This window comes from Lethenteron reissneri, chromosome 20 (assembly GCF_015708825.2).
Source record: "Lethenteron reissneri isolate LAM-NWPU_2019-01 chromosome 20, ASM1570882v1, whole genome shotgun sequence".
Taxonomy (NCBI): Eukaryota; Metazoa; Chordata; class Hyperoartia; order Petromyzontiformes; family Petromyzontidae; genus Lethenteron; species Lethenteron reissneri.
Window position 1 is genome coordinate 12627302 of NC_083798.1, and position 26780 is coordinate 12654081.

Sequence of the window (26780 nt, forward strand, 5' to 3'; positions counted from 1 at the left end):
GCTAGTGGGTTCGATCCCGATCCTGACCGATGCCTGTATATTTGGAGCTTGCATGTTCTCGCCATGGTCGGTTGGAATTTTTTCCGGGTCGTCCAGTTTTTCCCTCGACATTTAGAAACATGCATTTAGAGTATTTGGCTGCTATAAATTCCCACGCGATAAGCCACCTCGTTGGGCTATCATTTGTGGCCAGGTCGCTTCTGAAAAAAGAGCTATATAGCTCAGTGGGTCTTACCTGGTAATATATATATTTTTTTTAAATAGTTTAGTTTTTAGTCTAGAAGCTGGCCCTTAATGTGTGTCCAGTGACTTGGGTCTCTTGTACACCAAAAGGTTGTCCCTGTCCACACACTGCAGGATTAGGGCACATCCTGGACATCTGCTGTTTGGTTAGCTTTTAATGCCAAAAATACACTTGCACTCAATATTGGGCCTTATATGGAGCTGCAAATACTTCGTTCAACAATCTCGGTCAGTGTCCTCCGAGGGTGGTTATACAATCGGGCGCGTTTGCGATCGTCACAAACACACCTCGGTGACCGAGGATCAGGGTTCAACCGTGAATCCGGATCGAGCTGGTTGTAGTTACGCAAGCCCGTCATCCAGTGGCTCGGATACGGGGTCAGTGGTACACTTTGGAGATGGAACTATGGAGTTCATCTATATATATAAAATCACGAATCTGTCTGTCTGTGTGTGTGTCTGTGTGTCGCCGGACCATACGCAGTTTCATTGGACGGCGGTTGCCCCTGGCAACGGGTAGCGACGCCTTCGCCGCTTTCATTGGACGGCGGTTGCCCCTGGCAACGGGTAGCGACGCCTTCGCCGCGGGGTGGACGCCATTTTTTATTCCCGTTAAAAATAGGCGCACGCATTAACACGCGACTCTGAGGTACATTCATCAAAGTTTCACGTCCTCTTCACTGCCCCCCCCCCACCACAATGTGTGCAATTACTATTATAGGGTCGGTCGATTATTAAATTATAGCGATTAGACAGTATTATTGTAGTGCGGGGGGGGGGGGGCGCACCCGTACCCAGCCTCAACCGGCTGGGAAAATCAGGCGAGGCCGGAGGCTCTGCACGGTGCTAGGCCTCGACACCCACCACGCGACTCTCAGGTAAATTCATCAAAGTTACACGTCCTCTTCACTCCCCCGCCACCCCAATGTGTGCAATTACTATTATAGGCTCGGTAAATCATAAAATTATAGCGATTACACAGTATTATTGTATCGCGGGGGATCGGCGCGCCTCACTAAAACCCTACAACGGATCGGCGCGCCTCACTAAAACCCTACAACAGATCGGGACGCCTCACACAAACCCTACAACGGATCGGCGCGCCTCACTAAAACCCTACAGCGGATCGGCGCGCCTCACACAAATCCTACAACGGAAGCGTAACGCATTGTAGTGTCGTGGTTAGCGTGCCGCGCTACGAACCCGGCGACCCGAGTTCCATTCCCGCTCACGGCCACCACCGGTGACGATTATTTGAACCGGTCCTGGGCCTCCCCTAGGTCCACTCAGCCTCAAAACGAGTAACTGGTGTGGCGTATTAACATCGCCACTGGGGAGACAAAGGCGGCCTGGCGTCGTGGATCAAAGACCCGGGCGAAGCCGGGTAGTACAGCTAGTAATCTTATATTTCGTGGCCCTCCGTGTTCACGAGATGGGACTTATAAAATGTAAAGACCGTCTGCTTTACCACCATGACCAGGTCTCTGTGAGGTGGTCATGGGATGACAGTACTGAACGGCAATTAACTATTTCATATGTCTGTGCAGAGCTTAGAGTGCTACTGCCTTGTGTGCGCGGGTTTTGTCTGGGTTCGTACTCCAGTTGGATCCCACGTGCAACACATTAATTTATGAAATTGGCCAAACAACCCAAGTTGGATGTAAGTCTGGAATACATTTTTGGGAGCTAATTTCAGTTCCTGAATAATGTAAGCTCCCAACATGCGGAGTGAAAGGTTGAACATCGTGCCCAACAACGCACAGTACATCGAGAAAACACATCGGAGAGCGACACAGCCATACTGCGAAATCCTACGCAGGAGCTTACCAATGTAGAACCCTCCAGAAGAAACGAGTCTTGGGACTCCGCAATGTTTGCCTGGGTAAACAAATGTAATAATAATTATTACTTAAGCGATAATCAGACCAGTGACTGTACAAGCTGCATGGCCCATTGCCAAATGTACTGACTGCTCTGTGGGTCATTTGGCATTCCAGACGGCCAGACACGAGCGTACATACACAACGCGATGAATCTCGGCGCGGCCCCACACACACTATAAGCCTTTATACAAACTTTCAATATATTAGGGTCGATACGGGTTCAATAACATGTGTTTGCACTCATGTTGGCATTGTGTTGCTCTGCAAACCTGCGTTCATAAGCAACTCCCGCAAGCCTCCAAACGGACAAGTTAAGTTTGTCCGCCTCGTCCACATTGCAATCTTAAACGCAACTTGACCCATATTGTCAGCGATTTCACCATCCTCAACAGATTCCATGGAGGAATCGATCGTAGACTGGCGCTGTGATGAGAGTTGCTCTTCAATATAGCCAGGGAGAGGGTCATCTTTATTGCAGGCAACACCTAAATGTGTGTGTTTTTTAAATGGAGCTCAGCAGGTAACTGATTTTAAACCAAATGTCGGCAATAGATTCAAATTCCGAGAGTAGAAAATTGATTAAATGGATGTCACCACTTCAATAATGTAATTTGTTTATTGTCCGGTGGTGGGGAGTTAAAAAATTCAAGTTTAGTCTCATCTACGAGAGTGACCTGGGTCACCAAAATGGCACAAGCAAAACAACAACAACAATCGGACCGACAACTAAAACAACGATCACGTGAAGAATTGTGTGGTGCAGCGGCGAGTTGTACTGCCCTATGACCCGAGTTCGATATGGTGGCATGCCTCACATGAGTGGTGAGCTATACCGAGACCGATCGCGCCCACCGCCCCGTCACCAACACGCGCTCACCAAGCGTGCTGGCAATATGGTCAAATAATCTCCATTGTTGGAACAACATGGGGAAGTCTTCACTGGCGGAGCCAGTGGGGGGTGGGGTGGCACGTGCCCCCCCCCCCCAATGATCCGATCGAAATCCCTAATTTCGATCGGATCATTGGGGTTTATTAGTAATAAATCGGCATTTTGCGACACCCCACTGCCACTGTGTAGCATATTATTACGTGACTCTGTGAGATGATAGGACAATAGTCTGAGTCCATAATTGGCAATAAGTAACGGCAAAACAATTATAAGTTACTCACAAAAATGTGCGCAGTTGCGTATATAGAGCACACGACTTCCCTGAAGACATTCACCTTCAGCGAGCGCGATGCCGATCACACGACGCGGTTCGAATTCGACCCTCGATCGATGGCTGCGCCATCGCCGCACACGCGTCGAATAAAAAGCAAGGGACAAGTCCTTACTTACTAACAACTCCTATCATTTCTCATTGCTGGAGGGGTTGCCCCCCCTACCTGAAAATCCTGGCTCCGCCATTGGAAGTCTTCATCCAGCAGGACTGTGACTTTATCCAGGAGAGCCTAATAGAGTCTCAAGCCCTTTTTCCACTGAGTTTTGATATCTCTGTGGGAACTTTGACTTATATTCCTTTACATGGATGGAGTTTTCTCCAGATAATTCGGTTTCTCCCATATGTTAGTGCTAACTAAAAAAGGAACGAGTCAAAACGGGGTTCTGCAAACAAGATGCTTGGCCAATTTTACGTTTCACGAGTGGTTTTTGCAGGTATGAGGAAACCTAAGTACCTAGTGAAAATTCAAACAAAGGGACTGATACTCAAATGGTATTCCCACATAGATGGATGTGGGGACATCATGTGAATCCACTTTCTGGAGCATCAGCTGTTAATCTTCCAGTCAAGTAGGGTTGAAAGTTTCATAAATATATTGGTGATCTACCGACCCCCTTTCTTTCAAAGCACTGGATCATAGGCGTGCATGACCACGCGGCGTGTACATGTATAATAGTCATTTTGTAAATGCACAGCTGGCTGAGGGCCTCGCCATTTTATGCAGGTCATGGGGGTTATTCGTCCATACTTTGCATGCTGGTCAGTGCAGGCTGGTGAAGGTGTGAAGCAAATACGTAGGGACACAGTACAACTATGGATCTTACTCCACCGCCAGTCACTGCCCACCACGTCGCCCCGCAGCCAGAAATTACGACCTGGCATGCACGGTGGTCATTCATCCAAGTGTCACCTAGGCGGCTCAACTCTGCTTAGCTTCTGAGATCTGGCGAGATCGGGTGCATTCTGCGTCATTTGGTCACATGTGTGCTCTGGTGCTGTGGGAGCTGTGACGATTTGAAATCTGACCTCCGTCGACTGGGTCCATTATCCCTCCGCGGTCAATGAGATGAGAGCTCAAAGGTAAAGGTGCAGCCCTACATGTGCCTGCTCATGCCCCTGCTGGAAAAAGGGCCTCGACTAGTGAGAGTATGTTCGCCTACTCTTCCGCACTGTCCAGCCGTCTTTGGAGAGGTGGAAGTTACCCAACCTGCCGATTGACTGTGGTGTACCCATTAATACTGATTATCTGGACAGAGGCCAAGGGTGAGAAGGGGCGAGGTGGAATTCAAGAAACTTTGCCGCATTCTTTCAATTGACACACCGGTAAATTGAGTTCGAACCGTTGACCTCTGGGGTTGCAAGTCCAGTGTGCTGACCATTACACCTACAGCTGCATCCCTTTAGGTATATAAACTGCATACCAAGAGATAACCACTTGCTGGAATGTAACTAGTGCCCCTTGTAACATTGGATACGTGTGTCCCTGGCACGTGGCAGTTAAATTAATGACATTATTAACCGTGGATCTCCGAACACCGATAATCCTGCCCGAAGCCGGGTTGAGCGAGGAGGACACTGCGACTTCTTTGCAGATTGCTCTCGCACCCACAATCTGTGTCAACAATTCCCCGCGCCAGGGCACGGACGCCGCCTCCCAGCCCACTGTTGAACAAAACAACTGCTCAGCAACGTCACATTACGCGATCGCGGTGCCAACATAACAGCGTTTACGGGGTGGTTGTTTTTGTTTCTCTCTCTCTTTATATTATCACAGATGCGGAGTACAGGCCTGAAGAATTATCATCATCATCATCATCGGCTGTGATCACATCCAACGATGGACCAAGGCCCAGGACCGGTTCAGATAATCGTCACCGGTGTTGGCCGTGAGCGGGAATCGATCTCGGGTCTCCGGGTTCGTAGCGGAGCGCGCTGACCACCGCTGTCCACTAGCCCCTGCACAAAAGCTGGCTTTGTTTAATCGCTCCGTCTCCTCTGTGGCCTTTCGGGACGCGTGATTCCACACGGTTACATTTGGAATCGGCAAAAACATCCCAAATCAGTAGGATCCTCGTGAATGATCATTTTGAGACTCAAATTGCCATGAATATCGAAATTACATTATTACACTGGTCAACAAGCTTTTTCTGGCATAAGGTATTCCAACGGTGTTAAGGTAATTTTGGGGTGCTGATTCCAAATCTGGCATCAGGTTTTTGAGATATAAAATATAGCATTTTCAATAAAAACTGCAGAAGAAAAAAATTAAATAAATGTGGATATCTACATAAAATGATATTATAAACACACTATCCTAAAAATACAGCACCATATTTTAACACTAAAGCAGTCACTGACTCGCAACAACTTGCAATCATAAGTGACAGAGTTTAATTTCGGGTAAAATCAATGAAAATGGGGTATGCCGATAGCATAAAAATGCGATGTGATAGAGCAAATCTGAGATCAGATTTGGAATCAGCACCCTGAAATTAGTCCAGGCCAGAAAAAAAAGTTATTTTTGTTGTTGACCAGTGTTATGACTGAGTCTGTATAGTAGCATATAGACAATGTAAAACTGCATCCATCGCTTTTCTAACCCTGTAACTGTTTATGATGCAGAAATTAACAATATAGGAACTAACGTCCTGGAAACAGGGCCCACGATACAGCACAACACACAGATTCTCCCCGGCTACACCATAACGATAGATTTTAGTTGTCTCAATTGGATTTTTTTAGCACGCTTAAAGTAAGGCTGAATTTGTACAGTACAAATCATTAATGTTTTTTTCTTCTTCTAAGTAACCTTGTGAGGGCCTATTGAGATTCAATCTGTTTTGCGAACCGGACTTGTACGGCTGAAATCAAAACGTCAGCTCTTATTTGTGAACTGTGCTTATAGGACGTACATACTTGAGAACAGTGGTTCTTAACATTTTCTGCAACCTTGCACCCCTTTGGAAATATTCTTCGTTCTTTCGGTGACTTTACCGAAAGAATCAAGAATATGAATATTAATCCTTGCAGTTACGAAAGCTTTAAATATTTTTTTATGTTAATAAATACATAGGGTTTGATTAAAGAAAGTAGTTAAATTGTGTTTCGATTATTAACCTTTAAAATAAATAAATCTGGAAATGTCTCACACACCCAGAAAGGGACTCTCCCACCCCCAGGGGGTGCAGAGTGCACCCCAGGTTAAGAACCACTTGCAGTTTAGAACTTGGTAATTGGGGTGGACAAAAAGCATCGCTTCCGCTCTTCATAAGCTGAATTATCACAATTCAGGCACACGATTAAATTCAACAATTGCATTTCGTCTAACATTGCAATGAATGGTAGCACCTCCAGTGACTGCATCGATTGACATTAACTCGATACATAACATATACCAATCAATCCAATACGTCTGTTTTACTTAACACGATTTGATTCATGCATTGTGAGTTTAAGAATCGGTGAAATCCACCCCCTATTGTATACTGTACTGTCCACGGCTATAGGAAACTGTGTAAATACTTGCTCGATTGGAGCCATACACACGCACACGGGTTACTTTTTAAAGCACATTCTAATAATCCAACGCTGGACTCGCCCTGATCTCGTCTAACTCGTTACGAGGCTTGATTGCACTGTCAGTCGCGTGCAGCATGGCCTCGGCAGCACACGTTGCGTGCAAACACACGGTGGCCTCATTCGGACCCCAGCCAACTGCAGGGCAATAAACATCACCATTTAGCCATTCCCTATCAACTGCTGGATGAAGGCCTCCCACACAAGCAATCGTTTATCACGGTTCTGCGATGCAACAGACGTGTTTATATAAATGTACGCCGACAGATGCGTTTTCAATCCACTGCTGGTTGAGGGCCTCCCCCACACCAATTGGGATATTTGGCCAAACTTCAGAATGCTGTTTTGTGGGTTGAAATCAGTGAGCATATGCATGGCACACAATAATGGATTTCCTGTACTTCCCTCTTCTACCCATCATGTAGCCCCAGAAATAGTCTACATCACCAGCTATAAATGGCAGCCGGCCACCCAAAAACTATCCAGGCTCAACGTTGCTGAGCTTACAAGAGCTGACGGGATGGGGCGTATTCCAGGTGATTGCCTTTGGTGTTATCAATACTGCAATAATAACGCGTATGTACACCAGGGTTTGGTGAACATATTTTAAGAATAGGCTCATAAAGCAGAGGTGGGACAAAGTCATTGTTATGCAAGTCCAAGTCGAGTCTGAAGTCATCAAATTCATGACTCGAGTCTGACTCGAGTCCAAGTCACATGACTCGAGTCCACACCTCAGAGGTGGGACAAAGTCATTGTTATGCAAGTCCAAGTCGAGTCTGAAGTCATCAAATTCATGACTCGAGTCTGACTCGAGTCCAAGTCACATGACTCGAGTCCACACCTCAGAGGTGGGACAAAGTCATTGTTATGCAAGTCCAAGTCGAGTCTGAAGTCATCAAATTCATGACTCGAGTCTGACTCGAGTCCAAGTCACATGACTCGAGTCCACACCTCAGAGGTGGGACAAAGTCATTGTTATGCAAGTCCAAGTCGAGTCTGAAGTCATCAAATTCATGACTCGAGTCTGACTCGAGTCCAAGTCACATGACTCGAGTCCACACCTCTGTCATAAAGTAAACGGTACTCAAAGGCACAAAAAATTATACGCTCCACTTTTAATGTTAACACACCTCAACTGATGCTACGATTGACACATTTAGACAGTGGCCTCACCGACACAATCCGAAATTTAGGAATATCCGTGTCAGATTTGTTCTGCGGCTATTCACCAATGGAAAGGGTGGCTCGCGAGTTGTGCTACGAACCCTGCCACCCGAGTTCGATTCTCGACCGTGGCCAATATCGTTGGCAATCAATATCAGAACTGCTCCCGCCTGATTCTTCGCCAATCCGCGCCGACCAACACGACGTGTGGAGGGGCCTTCATCCCATGGTGGATCGAGAATGACTAACGCATTATCGCCAATTATTTCGTAACTCATGGTCAAGAATGCAACCGTCTTCACGAAACAAATAGCATGGAGGCTGGACGGACAGTGCAAGACAATGCACCAGAGGGCTTTGCTTAGCTCGATGCACCAATCACAGCGATGAGCCGCCGCTGGCCAAATCTCCCAGCTGCTGGAATCTCCTCGGAGCCACGTGTCCTCACGCAGGGGCTTGGTTTTCCACAGCTGACTGTGGCAGACGCAGTGTTTTTCCATTCACTAAGCTGGATGATTTATTATATTACAGTATTATTGAAAAGAAAATCCACGTGCTTTCGTTACTGAAATGTTGACGTCCTTCCAAACGATTCTCTTGCACTCGTCGCGGTGGAGAAATGTGGCTCAGTCTCAAAAGTGTCTCACTTGGTAACGCCACTGCAATTGTGCTCACAATAACACGCTTATTATGTCGGCTTATTAACTTATTCGCCTGCAAAGTCTGCCAAAAGGTTACAATATTTTTTCATTAAATACTGTGGTGCAAGGGAAGGTAGGCTTCCAGTACGGTGCAGTATCTTCTTGGTTCTTTCGGTAAAGTCACGTAGAAGGGAAAACTTTACCGAAAGAACCAAGAAGATGAATCCCTGCAGTCACGAAAGCTTTAAATCGAAATTTACAGTGCAGTAGTTTCACTCACACCAATACGGAGATAACCCGTGCAAGTAAGTAACACAAGCCACTGGTCATAATTCGTTAAGTCATTTATTCTACCATAACCATGCAAGGCCGAGAACACCAACACCGGTCAATAAAAAGTACAAGATAGTACGTTCCCAGGTAATAAACAGTACCTTAACGTTGCCTCTTTTTGCTACCATCAAAGATTAGCTTCAGATCCAAACAAGGACTACATCACCTTTTGCTAAGGATTAAAGTAAACGATCGGCCATCATCAAGAGAATTAATGAATAAAAGAACGAAGCAATGAAGATACTGTAAAGACGTACAGCAGCACACAAAACAGTAATGTAATTGGAAAATTCTGCTACGTCATGTACGCAATCAAAAAAACAATAAAATGTAAACAGATCCTATGTTGTTACATGCGATTCTAATTTAAATGTTAACATCTTAGTGGAATAAAATAAAGGATAAGACCTGGAAAACCACCAGGCAAAAACTAAACTTTGAAATCTGTTACACTATAAACCAGGGCTACTCACCAAACAAGTCCCCTACCACAAAATAAAAATCATGTAAAGGTGTCAACTACAAAGTTGGAACGCAATTTATTTCACTTTGCATCCTCAACAAATCATTAAACTGGACTAAAGTAATTGCACACAAATAGTGTCAAGATTTTTTTTTATTGCCAAGGGTTTTTCGACAACAGGTCCAAAGACCCGTCATTTCTCCTCGGCTACGTAACTCCCGACAAAGTGTGCAAGCTACGCATTTGTCAGCGCACGTCCTTAAATGTCAACGCCTGTGCCATTTTGTGGCACATGCAACACCCCTCCCCCACCCTCAGTTTTACACCACCAGCCTGAATGGTCCCCGTTTCAAAATGATTAACATCACAGATGAGAAGGTACCCCACACATCACGATACGATTTTGTATTTTAAACCACGTGTTCATTTTAGAAAGTGCTTGTTTTCATTTTGAGCGGACCCACAATTCTCCAATGTCGAAGGCTTCATAAAACTAGTCTGCTAACTACTGACAAAGATGACACCGTAACACAAAGTAGAAAAGAGATATAACCAATGGACGATGTGCCGAACGTGATCTTTACTACGAGATGACAATTCTGCACAAGGTTGCCAACCGATGGCACCTTTTTGGACGTATCAGAGCAGCCCACACATCTGTTTGTGATAAGGCCTTGTCATGCAAATAGCACGCCAGGCATACCCTTGTCAACTTCGCGTGTTCGCACTTGCGCATGCATTTCATTGCCCAAATCAAATCACCTGGAGCGAGGTTTACAGCACACACAGATGTTGCACCACTTATAAACCGACAGTTTTATTGCAACAAGATTAGCGTCAATACTGAAGAGATGTCATGCTTAATTTAGTGCTCGTGTTTTCACATTTAGAAAAAGAAAACGTCATCAGTTTTTATAAGCAACGAATTTTACAATTGCTGTTTCCGTGGAACCGCAGCCAGCGCCACGATGCTCGACAGAAGCACGTCACAGTGGTCATCGCGCACCCCGTCACACACTTGCAGCCAAAACCTTACTTCTGTTTAAGGAACGTCAGGAGCCAACACCAACAGCATCACCAGTAATAACTAAACAATGGCACTATACACTGCTACCTTTGGTTCTTACGTTCCATTTTCAACATCGCTACATATTATAAACAAACATTACAAGGCACATTGTTTATGCATAGGATTCGTTATTATCCTCCCATTGTTTTAAGCTTCCTTTTATATATAGTTCTCTTTTTACTCAAGGTACTAATACTACTGTAATAAGTAAATGACTGTGAGCCACTTTTGGAATGCAAATTAAAGCCCAGAGAACTCTCTCATGTTTCATTTGTTTTTTCACAAAAATCCGTAAGGAACATCAAAGTATCTGACCGACACGTGTAAAACAATAACACTTGCCACTCGAGGCGACCTAGCAACCCCATTCATCGCTATAACCTGCACGTCTGTCTGTCACCTCGGGAGCCGCCACCCCATTCTGCTGCAGGCTGCCGCCTCCGCATCCATCACGGAGCGGCGCTCTGGTCGAGCTGCCCGCCTCGGGCCTGTGTCTTGGCTTGCGAGGCGGCAGTGCCACTTCAGACGGCCTCACTTGGAGCTGCTCTTCAGCCGAGCCATCTGCTCTCTTGTGTCTTTCTTCTGAGTGTTTTCCCCGGTGACCCTCGGTCACCTTAGGGCGAATTTCTTCAGTTCGTTTCGTGTGCTGGTTGCCGTCCAGGGCACGCTGCGGCTCACCAGGCCCATTCTGTGGCTTGCCCTCAGTGGCAGTGCTCGTTTGGGACTCGGGCTTCATCTGACCTTGGCTTCTGGGCCGGTCTCTTGGCGGATTTCTTTGGTAGCCGGAGCCAGGCAAGCCGTCCTGCCTTGGGGGAACGTTTCTTGCATTCCGTCTAAACCCTCTGCTGGATTGAGATGTCCTCCCTCCCCGACCACCATATTGAGATCCATTGGGCTCCTGGAAGGGAGGTGCAGAGCCAGGCTTCCTATCAGTGGACTGGGCAGCCTTGAAAAGACAAAAAAAAAGTCAATTAAAAATTTAAATTAAGAAAACCATCTTATAAGCTTCTTTTACATTTTAAAAATAAAGAATATATGGAGGGAGTCAGAGGAAAACATTGCATTGTGTCCAACAATTAATAAAGCCGACGATATTATCTGACAATTAGGTATAAAAATGAAACTCAAGCATTACCCCTTGTGTCGTGACGGAGCCATCGTTTCCGGTCGCTGGCCGAGAGGCATGGGGTCTACTACCCAGGGGCAGACTAAGTAGCGGCATTACTGGGGCAGAAACATCACTTGGGGTGGTCACGGGAGTTACACTGGACTGCGAGGACACAGAGTCACTCCTGGGCTTAGACGCAACGCTGTTCTTTGGCGGACCCACTGCGAACAAGAGCACACAAGGTCATTAATGCCAATGCAATGAGAAAGAAACAATTCCAATGCGTAACGTTGAGTTATGGCAATTGCCGTTTGTAGGATGCCACAAAATGTAACGTACCTTCGCCAAAGGTTTGAAGAGCCAGCTTCATGCTTTCACAGTCGCATACAAATCGAAGGGTCTTGCTCAACTCTTCATCGTACTTCCTCTCGCTGACAAATTGCTGTGAAGGAAAAACATACGTGGAGTTTAGCACCAAACGATCGTGAACCGATCGTAAAACAACAGCAGTTTGTAAAAATCAAGAGAAAACAGCTGCTCTACAGCAGTTCTTTAAACTCCAATATATTATTTATCCCAATAAATAAAACAAACTATGAGGTTGTAACACAATTGACATGAATAATCAAGCAGTAAAAACTAATCTGCAATATACCCTTGTGAAAAGTCTCCAATTGCTCAATATACAGTTTTCTAAGCACACAGTCCAAGTAATGACGAAGGGAAATGTCATCATACCTTTATGTCGGCTCTGAGGCTTGCAAGCTGAGCCTCCGACATGCGCACAGAGTTATCCGTGCGTCGTTTCAGGTCTCCCGCCTTCTCCTGCCTGGCCTTCAACAATCTTACTGTGCACTCACGGAAAAGCAACTTCATCAGAGAAGTGTACTTCGTAGGGCCACCAGTCACTTGTAAATAATTATTCGCGGGGCACTGCTATTTTCACTAAATTAAATGCAGAACTTTACAATGTACAATGTCTACCTTTAGGAGAGTTATAAAAAACATGTCCTAATTTTTACAAGGATAAAAAATAGAATGTTTTCCACTATGTGTAGTATTTGACAATGGTGTGCAAGGATAATCTGCGACCTATTAATGAAACCGTTTTTTTTGTTCTTTTGTTTCGTGTTCGAATAATGCTGACAAGTTATGAATAAACATATTTGAAAAGTCTTCACCTATTGACCTCTATGCACATAACGTTTACACATTTATATCATGGTTTACAGATATACTTATTACAGGTGAGACACATTTGGGTATTATAAATACAATGGCAGAGTCAACAAATCACCGTTCACTTTGTTTTAAAATCAATGTTATATTCTGCTGTACTGAATGTGTGGGTTTTCGCCTGGTCTGAACACCGAATGAAACAAACCGCTGCCAATCACAGAGATGTTTTCTGGACAATATTAGAACAGTCTAAATGTGGGTATATGCAATAAGCACTACTAACAGCAAGACAAACACAGAAGTCACATTACAACTGTTTGTAAGTACTGTGCTATGACAAGAGAGGTGGTCCTTGTAAGAATTTTAAGGCCAGGTTATATATATCGCACTGGTTTTAAAAGGAGGCCATGTAATGTTCTTTGGCCTTTTATTTTTTCATTTTGCCACAGAAAACGAACTTTGAAACGCGATGCGATAAATCACTGTTTCAAGCAACCGTTATCTCTTGGGGGCAGCACCACAGACACAGCGAATTGGGTTTCCACAAACCCTAGAGCAGATTACGAAAAAACAAAAATGGCCAAGTGAACTCACTTGCTTCTTCTTTCACCTTGTCAATGTCTGACAGGAGAGAGACTTCCCGATCCATCAGGCTGAGAACGCGGCACAAGAAACATTCAGTCAGTGAAATTGAACAAATTGAAAGCCATGAAATTATATATATATATATATTTGTATGGGTGAAAAATAAGCACCGTTTAAAATGAAATTTTAATCTTCAACCATTTACGTATATTTTTGTAGAGATTACAAAATGTATCGCATAGAAAGAAAAATATCAATTCAGATGAATGAACCATGGATTACAGCCCTTTTCTCAATCCACTGCCGTATAAAGCCTTGCCACCCCATTTCAGTCACAGGGGTTGTTTGGCCATACTTGACCACCCTGGCCTGTGGGGGTTACTAAAGCAGGGGTGGGGGTATGATGCCCAGCTCCGATATCACTCACGACTGACGTTAACCATGGCTGAGAATCGAATTCAGGTCGACAGATCCACTGCAAGCGCGCAAACTACAGCGTCACTGCTGCTGCCCCCCAAGCAAATGGATTAATGGTAAATTATGGAGTTGGGTCTCATGCATCCTTCCACTCTGTAGACTTCTCCCACTCTGTGGACGTGATTTCAGTGCATAGTGCTGCAAATGCTTTATGTGATTGCTAGGTAAAAGGTATAGATTCAATAATTTACATTTGGAAAAAGGAAACTACGTAAGAATATCTTGGATTTGAAGCTTTCGTGACTGCAGGAATTCATACTCTTTGGTTCTTTCGGTCTTTACCGAAAGAACCAAAAAGAGTACGTAAGAATAATTTTGCGAGGTGAAAAAGTTCCAATAACCATTATTCTAACAACAAAACGTCTGAATGCCTTCATGGTAGACTGTGATGGAGTGGAAAATTGTCAAATTCCAGCTGGAAATATTCTTAATATCAATTCACAACAGTGAAAACCAAACCCAAAAGCATTACAGTGAGCAAATGGCCAATTGAAGGGGGAAAATAAACTGAAAATTATCAATCTAAAGCAACAAACGCCTGTTATAAAAGGCAGCCAATAGTGAATGACTTGCGAGAACGCTATAAAGTTACACTGCCAAAAGCAGATATTTAGTTATACTGGAAACACTGTTTGCTGTCATCATAACACAAACTCGCCAGTGTTTCTCACTGTACTCTTCAAACATTAAAAAAGTGGTGGCCTCCACTCTGCAGAAAAGCATGACAAACATCCTATTAACCCAGTGCAGAATCAATAAGCGTAAACCTCTGAAAATTCCTATCTTCAGCAAATAAGAGCTTTGAATAAATAACTGCTTTCATCTCTTTTAAATAATAACAAGCTATTATTTATTTTAAAGAATTCCATTATTCACCTTTACAATGGATTCAGATATGTCACATATAGCTTCTTTAACAGACTGTTGAGGCAAATGCTGTTAAAGAGCGCCTATGAAGGCCGACACGGCACACGAGGGGAGTGAATGGCCAACACCACGCTCGGCCGCCTTTGTCTCCCTAGTGGTCATGTTTACACATTGTACCAGGAACTCATTTGAAGTTGAGTCGACCTAGAGGAGGGCCCAGGATCGGTTCAGATAATAGTCACTAGTGTTGACCATGAGCGGGTATTGAACCCGAGTCGCCGGGTTCATAGCGCAACGCAGATATGCAACAACCACCACCCCCACCAGCAGGTGTACACACCATTGTTGAAGCTCGTAAAAAGACGATTTGATCTTCTTCACAGATGTATCCATCTCTTCCTTCAGCAGCAGACGATAACGTGTTAGGGATGCCGTGCACCTCTGAAGATCCTTCACAGACTTCTCAATGTTGGGCCCTACGTGGAAAGTAACAGCAAAGCTTTGCAACACGACAGCACCACCATCTCAACATGTTCACGTTCAAGTCCAAAGAGATGGCAGTAACACAACACTTTGATTCACGTGTGTACAGGTACAGTCACCGCTGGATGAAAGTCTCCCCCATTGAGAATCTCCCATACATCACCATGCTGGTCAGTTGCATAGGTGAAAGCAGGGATCAAACATTAAAATTTACAATTCTGTAAAGAGAAAAGTTTATTGGATTCAGAGGCATGGACAATCGCATGGCAAGTGGGAAGACAGCTAGAAATGCTGCCAAAATTGCCCAAGCTCTGTAGCTCTAAATTGGAGTGTTTGGCCAACTCCATAATTAAATTAAATATACATTGTAGTGTAGTACAGTGCAACATTGTGTTTTGCTGCACTGCCCTCTGCTGACAATGTAGCCTTGAAGCAGCCTACACCACCTGTGTCATGCACGGGGGTCAGCCATTCAAGCACTATCCAGACTCCAGCCCGCTTAGCTTCCAGGGTCTGACAAGATAACAGCACATTCTTTTTAACACTTAAAAAAAATACAACACAGCTAGTTCCCATTCCAACAACCCCCCCCAACTGGGCACCCTTGACAAGTTCCTTACCTGGTTTCTTGCTGTTGGATGTAGGATGTGAGAAAGGTTCTTCAGGAAACATAGCAGGCTGTGGATTGGGTGCGGTGTTGGCATTTCGCTGTGCAGCGCGGGGGCCGCGATGCCGCCCTCCGTGTTGTACTGTACTCTGCCCCGTCTGCTTCGGGGGGGTCCGTCCAGTGCTTGGTTTAGGCTGAGAAACATCTTCCGACGTCTCGTGTGGCTCATCGTGTGCGCTCTCAACTATCGAGAGAGAAAAAAAATCAGTTTAATTGTCGATTCCGCACTCACCGATTAAATCCAGTCACTCGCTCACCAGCGGTCCAGTTGCCTCCTTATCGCTCCGCGATCCCTACTACCACAGTTACTCTTCTCATGAACTCCTGCCGAGGACTCCGTCTACCAGACTAATTGTTGCGACCAGTCCATGGTGTGCAAACACCAGACACTGCAGGTCAAAACAGTGCTTCTGCTTCTTTCCTGGCAGTTGCTCAACTTTTCAAATTCCCTCCCATCGTTTATTTCCCCAAGTTCTTAAGAAAGGCATTAACTCATCTTATAACACACCTGCAAATGCTCTTTGTTGCCGACCGCTTGGCATTTTCAGCCTTTGCTCAGAAATTGTGATTTTTAAAAAAATATCCAATCTTGGAGTAATCCTTGTAAATGATAGCATTTTAAGCAATGTTAGTGATCCTAAAATCCTTGCAGCATTAGTAAAAAAAGCACAATTTTCTAAATATATTTAACTTTATATTAAAGTTCTGTCAAAAGATATCACAGCTTAGATTATGAACTCCAGTTGCTCATTACAGTTTAAAAGCAAATCATCATCAAATAATGCATTGTTATAATGCATATTTGGGTGCCATTCAATTTTCATATGGCCCAGTGAAGTTTTCGTTTTCTAGGATCACACCCTCTCAATTCGTTACTTTTGGTCTAGTGAAGGACTAAAATTGCCATTCTAATCAGTTAAAATTTACAGTTTGCCTATACTGTGACCAAATTAATGTTTCAACTGTTGAGCAACCAGTAAATACCAAGTGCTTCAATTTAAGAAGCAAAATAAATAAAAGCAGAAGTCGTGATGTTGAAAATAAAATAAACTTAAATTTTGAGTGGCTCTCAAATGTGTATGCATGCATAAAACAGAACAGTAACTTCCATATGTGGAAACAAATTGTTAATAGATTGACACATTTTTGTTTCCACATGTAAACATTAAAATACTGTTGTTTTTTTGCAAAATATACGTATACTGATTAACAATAAACAATACATCCGACTGCCTACACATGTTATCGGTTTAAACAAAATAAAAGTGTACACTGCTGCGAAGAACACGCACCAGCACCTGCATGTGTGATGTCCAGTGATCTTGGCCTTGAGTCCGCACAGCCCTCTTTGTCGAGCATCAAAATTTCGTCCATATTTTCAGCAAGGCCCTCTGTGCCATCGCCGTTATGAGCACCAACACCGCCATCAACCACCATCACTGCCGCACCATCAGCAATCGCCGCAGTACTGCCAGCAACTACCGCCACCTCGCCAGCAACCGCCACCAATTCATCAGCGACCACCGCCACTTCGCTGGCCATCACCACCATTTCATCACCGTTTTCTCCATCGCGCTCTTCCTGCGGCACGGGCTCTGGTTCCACTTCTTCCCGTGCAGCCTCGCTCGCGCCCTTCCCTCTTCCCTTCTTCTTCTTAGCGTTGGGCTGCAGCATGAGTGGGCATCTCAATTAGGGCCGACTCGCTCAGACTATTTGTCAGTTTTGTGGTAAGGCCAACTGGGCAGCAGCAGGACATAGATTAACATGTTTCAATTGTAAGACAGGACTTGTGTTTTTAACTTAAAATACTGCCACAATGATGGAATTATAATATTAACAGCTGTTAATTGAAATCTTTTTTGTTCATTTAAACAATTGTCATTTACATGATGAATAGTAATCAAGCATTTCACAGCTGCATATTGCAAACCCTCTATTAGCTGTTTAATTGCTGCATGCAAATCAACACTCATCACTTCCTAATACTGTATCGTGTGTGAATCAATTGCTTTCACATCTAGTGTGGTCTATAGAGTGCTTACCTTCTTTTTTCCAGTGGTGTTCCATTCATTTAGCACCTCATTTGCACGCCCTGTAAAATAAATAAATCAGATTTCACAAATTGTAACTCATCGTAATCTCATCTGAAATATGCACGATTGCATTCATGAGTGTAATATAAAACCTACCGTCAACAAATGCTTGAACAGTTTTGTCCACACTGAAGTCAAATTGTTGCAGAACCAGAACGATTTCGTTGTTGCTCTTGTTATTAACTACCAAGCGCACCGCATTTATCTGCAAAAAAGAATGGGTCAATCTTCACATCGCATGCACAAAAGCACTCTACTTGTGTTACGGGGAAACAGCAGTGCGTACATTGGGAATATTTTACAGTCCAGCAGTCAAAATTGAGGCTGAACTTAAAAGTACAGGGGTGGCAGCCATCAAGGCTCTCAGACGCAGTCTTCGTGGTGCCAAGGGGCGCCATGGTGGCGAGATGTTAATTGCCTCTCCTGGTATACAGGAGGTCGTGGGTTAGATCCCAACCCCGACGCCTGTACATTTGGAGTTTGAATGTCCTCCCCATGGTCGTGAAGATTTTTATTCGGGTCCGTCCAGTTTTCTCCAGACCCTTATCTGCTAAAATATAAATAATTTAGTAGTTTAAAATCGTTTATGGTCTCAAAGAAAGCGCCTACACATTACAATCCGCTCCTCTTACGGGCCAACTCGAAACCTCACCTTTTCCCGTATATTCTCATGTCCGCCGGACCGAGCCATCACTGCCTTGGTCCTGGTGTCAAACTCAACACTTGATAAATCTGTGAACAAAAGTGCAAAGCAACCTGAATGTCTATTCATCTCAATCCAGTTCAAATGCTGAATTGGAAGTTACAATGCGAACATTCAAATATCACCGTTTAAATGCTATTCATGGAATTTGGTCAGCTGTTCAACTTGGCATCAGCTATGTTAGCTCCAAGATTATATAATTTAAGAGTATAAGACAAAAAAAACACTTTTAAAATAAAGTCTTATTATTTGAAAAATAAACAAGTTCACGCTTATTATTCTCATCAGTTTGGAATGATGCAATGCGAAAGCAATTTCGGCAAAAACTACGATTATAACATTTGCACACAATGCAGCAAACTGAATTATACACTGGCTGCATCATTATAACTTCAAATAAAACGCTTTCGATATCTTGCAGGAGAGAATAGGGGGGAAAATACTTTCAAGAAGCCATTTTTAGTCTTGTGCCAAGTCCATGAACTTATTTAAATGCCAATGTCATGCTCAGTGCCAAGAGTCTTCAGGCATGCGTGAAAAATACCATAATTTTCAGGAGTAAGAAGGTTTGGAGGAATAAAAAGTTATAAAAGATTAACTTTTATAATTGCAAAAATTTGAATCTTATGTCAAAAAATTTTCATCTCACAACACTGTTTGACACTTGGATATAATTTTTCATTGGAATTGCAATTTTGGATTTGCTCAATCCTTATAACAGTCACCTACCCACAGTCTCAGCAACTTTATAATACTTTAGTATGACACAAAACAATGCCTATTAGTTACCCTGGATCCGTGCGTCACTCAAAGGTCCAATGGTAACCAGATGCCCCCCTGCATTTGTGCATTTGGCTTAAGAGGGAACACACCGTTGGCATAATTCACCTCCCAGGAGTGCAGGGCAGACGTGGAAGTTGGCTTCCTGCTCGTAGCAACTTTTCATTCGCTCATGAGGTCAAACTGCCTGCATTCATCTATCCAACTGGAATGCTTTCAGGATTGAGGTCAAGGCCAAGTCGAGCACTGTCAGCAGCCCAAACCCAGTTTAGCCTATGATTGGAATAACATGGACATTATTGGGGTATGTCAAAGGATAAGGAGCCAATCTCGGTTGCACATTGAGTTAACCAACACGTGGGGTAACAGAACCCCCCCTCCCCCCAAAAGCATCTCATGCAAAAACCCAACCCCAACAAGAGCTTGGGTCTAAACGCCCCCATGCAGGACGGACACTGCCGACGTGGCCACAGGGGAAGTGCTGCCAAGTCCACATCTGGTTCGGAGCTGTGCCCACTCGGGCTAGCCCCTCCTTTTAATTTTTTTCTCTCCACAGGACTGCCGCTGGCTCTCCACGTTACGCCAGCATTGCTAATTGCGAATGGCTGGGGCCCAACGGTGCACGCTTGTGGCATTTCGCCTGAAAACGCGTCACACCATTCAACGTTTTTTACACTTGAATATGCCACACATCTGCAATTCTAATGAGGGTTCTCAACAGTCATCCGAACACAAAACTACGTACACATTCCGCACGCACACAATATACAAATATAGCAATGTGCACACCCACATACATTTCAGCTTTACCCTTAGCACGCCCTGTATTTACTCTAGGTCTCTCCTACAATAGCTTGACTCCCAGCTGGCTTTTAATGGATGTAAAGTATACAGAATACACTTAAGCAACATACGTCACACATTGACAGTAATATACAAACGACACACACCTCAATAGTTGTCATGCACTGAATTTATAGCAATTTAAAAGGGTGAGTGCACATCGCACTAGACTTTGACACCACCATCACTTTAGCTAAGTCAGCAAGCACGGAGGACAAAACACACAGTCAAAGCCGGGCCACACGTTTCTTACCACTTCTTCACGCACCTTTCCGGCTCCTGCCAATGTCCATGGCAGAGTGAGAAACTCCAAGCGCGGATACAGCAAAGCAGCTCCACACACCGCCGCGATTCCCAGCACCAAACAAATCCTGTAAACACAGCAAGGTGGAGAGCAATGGGTCATCCGATTCGCTGGTCATTTACCCACCCTCTCTTCACAGCTGTGAACCTGACCCATACATGCACGCTGGAACATCATTATACTGACAAACAGTGCATCACGACAGCACAGTAAGTAGGCCGCGAGCAGCAAGACGATTTGACAAATGGGCAGATGCACTTCAGGGACCGTCGATGAAATTAACATTCTAAACTTTTTACTTTACCAGGTAAGGCCCCACTGAGCTATTGTTCAGAGCTATATACCTCTATATAGCCCAACGAAGTGGCTTACCACGTGGACAATTATTGCAGCCAACACTATAAACGAGTGTTTCCAAATGTGGAGGGTGGAAAAATACCGATGGACTCGGAGAAAAACCACGGGGAGAACATGCAAACTCCAAATATACAGCAGGCTTTAATTTTTCTTCTTGGTTCTTTCGGTAAAGTCACGTAGAAGGGAAGTAATAAAATAATAAAAATAAAACATAATAAAATAAAATAATATAAAAATAATATAATATAATAATACAGCAGGCATTAAGGGACCGGATCGAACCCCCGACCTCCTGCATACCAGGCGAAGGAGTAAACATCGCGGCACCCCGCACATTGACTGTGGAGCACCGCACGAAAACAATTTGACAAAAGGAACCACGCAGGATCACAATGATACCCCTCGTAGTTCACAATGGCAATCGTAGAGATTCCCACTGGAGATAATGCTCATTCCAGAAGGCCATTCGAATCGCACTATAGCCCTAGACGATCAGTTTTACTACTCGACTAAACGTACGTTCGGCCGACGTTCAAATAGTCTTGTACTATCTGGGGTGGAGCACACAGTTCCTATCTTAATCTACTGAATTAGGATGCAACGTAAAGCAATCAGGTGGACTTTCGATCCAGCACTAATTCATTTAAATCTCTCACCGGGAGTCCGAATTACCCCTTGATCGCTACTACCGCGGTTACTGTTCCCGTCCAACTTAATCGATTCCTCCACGCAGATGAGGTCTCTCCGTCTGGTAGACTCTTTCGTCTCACCCACACTCGTGTTCTAGCAAAACGCCACGTTTACAGGTCACAACAATTCTCTTCTTCGCTCGGCATCGCTTGCTCCACATTGGAATTCACTGAACATCGTTCCTCTCTCTCTCTCTCTCCGTTCCCCTGTAAGCTCTATTAAAGTGTTAACCTCATCTATTACAACTCTGATGGTGCTGTTTGTTGCTGGTCGCTTGCCATTCTGGGGTTCAGTTTAAAAAAAAAATCAGTTCCGAGGTCTAGAAACGCACACGAGGAACAGCAATAAATTCTCGCACTGGCACCAGAATTCACATCGCAGCTTCACCGAACCGAAAGATGATGAACGAAACGACGGAATTCAATACAATACGGCGCACGCAAATCAGCAACTAGGAGTCGAATGTTCCAGGTGACCATAGGATGGAGATCGGGCACGGTGCTAAAAACATCGAGAAGCTACTAGAAGCGGCATGCAGCATCCGGCAGGAGGCAGCCAGGCCAATGCACACATCCAGATGAAGAGGTGGGCCCCCTCTGTACCTGGGCACACTCACACGGCGGCCCCCCTACCGGAGGGGATAGGAGAACAGAGTCGTACGTAACCCTCCGCTGCTCCCCCCCCCGCTCTCTCTCTACCAACGTTACAATAATAATTCTCCCCAGCAAATAATTACAACTACCGCGCCCGCCTTTAAACTGTAACCTTCACGCTGTAGATTTGGCAAGCAAGAGTTCAGACAGAGCAATAGCAGTGATCGCGCGATACTTATTGTACACGATGATCGCGATGACTTGTCAATAACAATAGAAGAATGGGGGATAAGGAGGAGGATGATGATGATGAGGATGATGATGATGAGGATGATGATGAGGATGAGGAGGAGGGATACGCACTGCAGGAGCGGCGCGCCGAGTCGAATGAGCTCAGCCTCCCGAGCGCGCGCCCTTCGGGTCGTGCAAGCGCCTCGTCTCGCCTTCCCATTGGCTGACGCGGGCTGCGCGCGCACCCCCCCCCCCTTCTTCACATCCCCCCCCCCCTTCTTCACATCCCCCCCCTCTTCACCCCCCCTCCCTTCTTCACATCCCCCTCCCCTTCACATCCCCCCCCCATTCACATCCCCCCCCTTCACATCCCCCCCATCAAATCCCCCCCCTTCATATCCCCCCCCCTTCACGTCCCCCCCCCCCTTCACACCCCCCCCCCTTCAAATCCCCCCCCCCTTCAAATCCCCCCCTCCCTTCACATCCCCCCCCCCTTCACACCCCCCCCTTCACACCCCCCCCCCCTTCACACCCCCCCCCCCCCTTCACATCCCTCCCCCCCTTCAAATCCCCCCCTCCCTTCACATCCCCTAACGTAGTCGTTGGAAATCGAGCGCGGGGCTAGGGGGGGGTGTTTCCGATCCAGGAGAGTAACCCCCCCCCCCCATGCGTACGTGTCTACCCACTGACCAATGAGGAAGGTGGAAATTTCAGGGGCGGGGTGGGTGGGCGGGCGGGCGGGCGGGCGGGGCGAGAAAGGGGGCGGGGGGAGGTTAAATATGATCACGTGACCCTTCCCCGAACGCGTGGCCCGTAAGATTAACTCGGAGCCGGAAAAGGCACGTGACGGAGAGCGAGCAGCCAATGGGATGGCGAGAATAAAGGGGGGGGGGGGGGTGGAGACAAAGGGCGGCCGTATAAAATGAGTGGGACGTGACTTTTGTGTCGCAGTCGTGTCGGGCGCACTTATTGGTGATATATTTTTTTATAATTTGATTTAGTTAGCAATACTGTACGTTCTTTTGTTGCGATAGAAAAAGGGGTTGTCACCCAAAGACTACGATTGTTTTAGGAAATATTATATGCCAGTTTCTAAATTGGTCATCAGACGTACTTTTTTAAGGTTAACTCCGTGGTATAAAATGCAATCTATAACTTATTATCCACTCTAAAAACGCTCTCTATTTAATTAAATGTAACGCATCAAAGCTAGGGGAGAATGTCAGTGTTAGACAATGCTTTTTCCCTCTGGAAAATAGTGAGGGCAACAGATAGGGCTCGAAAGAGATCAGGTATTAACTTTGAAAGTATTTTATGCCGTGACCCACTGCTGGAAGCCACCAATCACGGCTCTGCAATGCCACAATCTCAGAGGAAGGAGTAACAAATGTCATTTTTGCAAAATCTTAAAAGCGGTACCAGATGGTGTTCCATTTTATGTACATAAACCTATATCAACATTTGTATCGTATTACATTGATTCGATGTTTAATTGCATCGAATAAGTAATTTTATAAATTGCATCTACAACTTTATAGATTGCCCCTGAGCAAGATGGCGTTGAAATTGCATATTGAGGCCACGTGGTCGAGTTCTCGGATCACGTGACGCGTATCCATCGCCACGCCCCCAGCTTGTTGGACGTGGGGGGGGGGAAGACCTCGTATGTGACTTCCCCGCCGTCCGTGCAGCCAATGGGGGGGCCGCGTGCGACGTGTCTCGCGGGAGGAGGGGGATAGGTGGACTGGGAGGGGGGATGGGTGGACTGGGAGGGGGGGGTAGGTGGGCTGGGGGGGGATAGGTGGGCTGGGGGGGGGATGGGTGGGCTGGGGGGGGATAGATGTGATGGGAGGGGGATAGGTGGGCTGGAGGGGGGGGGGGATAGGTGGGCTGGGGGGGGGGATGGGTGGGCTGGGGGGGGATAGATGTGATGGGAGGGGGATAGGTGGGCTGGAGGGGGGGGGATAGGTGGGCTGGGGTGGGGATGGGTGGGCTGGGGGGGGATAGATGTGATGGGAGGGGGATAGGTGGGCTGGGGGGGTAGGTGGGCTGGAGGGGGGGGGGATAGGTGGGCTGGGGGGGGGATGGGTGGGCTGGGGGGGGATAGATGTGATGGGAGGGGGATAGGTGGGCTGGGGGGGTAGGTGGGCTGGAGGGGGGGGGGAATAGGTGGGCTGAGGGGGGGATAGGTGGGTTGGGAGGGGAATGGCTGGGGGGGATAGGTGGGCTGGGGGGGGATGGGTGGGCTGGGGGGGGATAGATGTGATGGGAGGGGGATAGGTGGGCTGGGGGGGTAGGTGGGCTGGAGGGGGGGGGGATAGGTGGGTTGGGAGGGGAATGGCTGGGGGGGGATAGATGGGCTGGGAGGTGGGGGTAGGTGGGCTGGGGGGGGATAGGTTGGCTGGGAGGTGGGGGTAGGTGAGCTGGGGGGGATGGGTGGGCTGGGAGGGGGATAGGTGGGCTGGGGGGGGGTAGGTGGGCTGGGGGGGGGGTAGGTGGGCTGGGAGGGGGGGATAGGTGGGGGGGAGGTCTCGCGCCTTTGAGGTTTTCCGTCATCGCCGCTGCAGTGGCGTGCGCGCGCCCTGAGGCAAAAGTCACGAGAAACGCCCAACATTGCTCCACGTACAGCACACACACATATATATACTGTAATATACAATGTTGACGTATCCCCTCATGACTGATGTCCCTCCTTACAATATACCTGTCTGGGAAAAACAAAGCCACGGGGCAGGCAATACTTTTTAAGACAATAATGGTTGTGGCATCAATCAGTGTAAAAGTGATCCCTCCCTGTGGCAAGGATTGGTGGATCACGAAGATATTAAAATTATAAGCCAAGCCTGCAAGACTGGCCGGTGTGTGTTCGTGAACCCATCTGTGCAGACTTAAGTGTCCAGCCCTCGCATGCCACTCCTAAATGTGGCATTTCGTATGACAACAATGCTACAAAATAATAGTATATGACTTTAGAATAACATTATTTCACAAGAAAGTACCGTAAAAAAATAGTATTTATCTAATTATGAATTTCCAGTGTAAATATGCGGTGTTAAAGTTGGCATAACCAACATTATCTTAGGTGAAATAAATAACAATTCGTTAGACGTTACACGAGTTAAACCCTATTGAATCGTCAGCAAAGCCTTGCGGATTAATGGTAAAATACTTTTTGTTAGCAAACCCATCGCTCGTGTAAAAAAAATCTATTGGTGCGTCCATCAGCAGTTGTGACAACCAATTAGCATTCTAGGCAATTCATAATCACGTAATTAAATTTAACCGTCTCGCAGAAAGTATCAATAAACTGATATAACTGTTAATTGCCTTTTATCTCAACCATGGCGTGTGTGTGTGTAATGCTTACGACACACTCAATGAAATACCAAGTAACAGATATGGTGCAGTTTTATGAAAGCCATTTAAATCCAGATTTTTGGGCGTTACACATCTCAGCCGATTTAAAACAATAAATAACGATAGCAGGTAATATTATTTGTTGTTAAATGGGTCATAAAGTATTTTAAAATGCAGCACTAAGTTTCAAATTTGCTTCCATTGCCTTAAATAAAATAAAAATTGCTATGCTTGGGATCACTGATAACCAGAGTAGCTCCTAAATCCCTTGGAAGCTATTGGATTTCAGTATATATATACAGCAGTCGGAAGTGTTAACAGTATATTGTGAATATATGACTGTAATAAAATAATTTACAAAGTTATAAGTTCTAGCTTTTTGTTAATCCACTGCTTTATGAAGGCATGCCCATGCCATTTTGATTATGGAGGTTTGGACCACACTGGGAAGCGATGAAAAAAGTAACATTGTGGATGGAGGTGAGATCGGTTTTAAATTATGAGCGGACAATTGTCACGCCAAAAGAGAAAGGGTAATTTGAATGTGAAATATATATACTGTACCACCTTTATATTGTAAAGCAATATCAACTGCATGGCTTCCCGTCCTCGCCCATATCACGCTGCTGGGTATCTGCAGAGATGCCCCAAAACTTTCTCCGAAATCCCTCACGTAAAACGAATTAAACCCGAGCCTTGCTCTTTCAGGAGGAGCTCAAGAACCCTCCTTGGCCCCATCTCAAGTCCCGAAGAACCACTCTGAGACCGCACAAGGGCCCTCGACAAATCGATCCTTCTGTGTGGAAGAGTGCTGAGCTTTGCAACTCACACCTTGGTGTTGCAGACACAACATGACAGCTGAAAG

At 45.6% G+C, this 26780-nt stretch overlaps 1 protein-coding gene across 4 annotated transcripts; it reads right to left on the bottom strand.

The window, feature by feature from the left end:
- Positions 1-9059: 9059 nt before the first annotated feature.
- LOC133344775 (spermatogenesis-associated serine-rich protein 2-like) lies at positions 9060-22809 on the bottom strand. Of its 4 annotated transcripts, none has more exons than XM_061554919.1 (13): positions 22691-22809; positions 20652-20754; positions 18710-18789; positions 18154-18262; positions 18007-18056; positions 17257-17629; positions 15918-16148; positions 15155-15290; positions 13480-13538; positions 12445-12554; positions 12046-12148; positions 11734-11927; positions 9060-11544 (listed from the first exon to the last, which is right to left on the bottom strand). In XM_061554919.1, the coding sequence occupies exons 2-13, from the start codon at positions 20674-20676 to the stop codon at positions 10954-10956; spliced, it is 2061 nt and encodes a 686-aa protein (XP_061410903.1). In that variant the 5' UTR covers positions 20677-20754; positions 22691-22809; the 3' UTR covers positions 9060-10953. The 4 variants fall into 4 exon arrangements, with proteins under 4 accessions (XP_061410903.1, XP_061410905.1, XP_061410907.1 ...); XM_061554921.1 differs by having other exon boundaries at positions 17263-17629; positions 22691-22808; XM_061554923.1 differs by having other exon boundaries at positions 20637-20754; positions 22691-22729.
- Positions 22810-26780: the final 3971 nt, after the last annotated feature.

What these genes read in the sequence shown, in the direction of transcription:
- LOC133344775 (XM_061554919.1), bottom strand. Translation starts at nt 20,676, where the DNA reads ATGGACATTGGCAGGAGCCGGAAAG. An exon ending in CATCACACATGCAGGTGCTG is followed by an intron (nt 16,149 to 17,256) that starts GTGCGTGTTCTT and finishes CTCTCTCGATAG; the next exon opens with TTGAGAGCGCACACGATGAG. An exon ending in GCTCCGTCACGACACAAGGG is followed by an intron (nt 11,545 to 11,733) that starts GTAATGCTTGAG and finishes TGTCTTTTCAAG; the next exon opens with GCTGCCCAGTCCACTGATAG.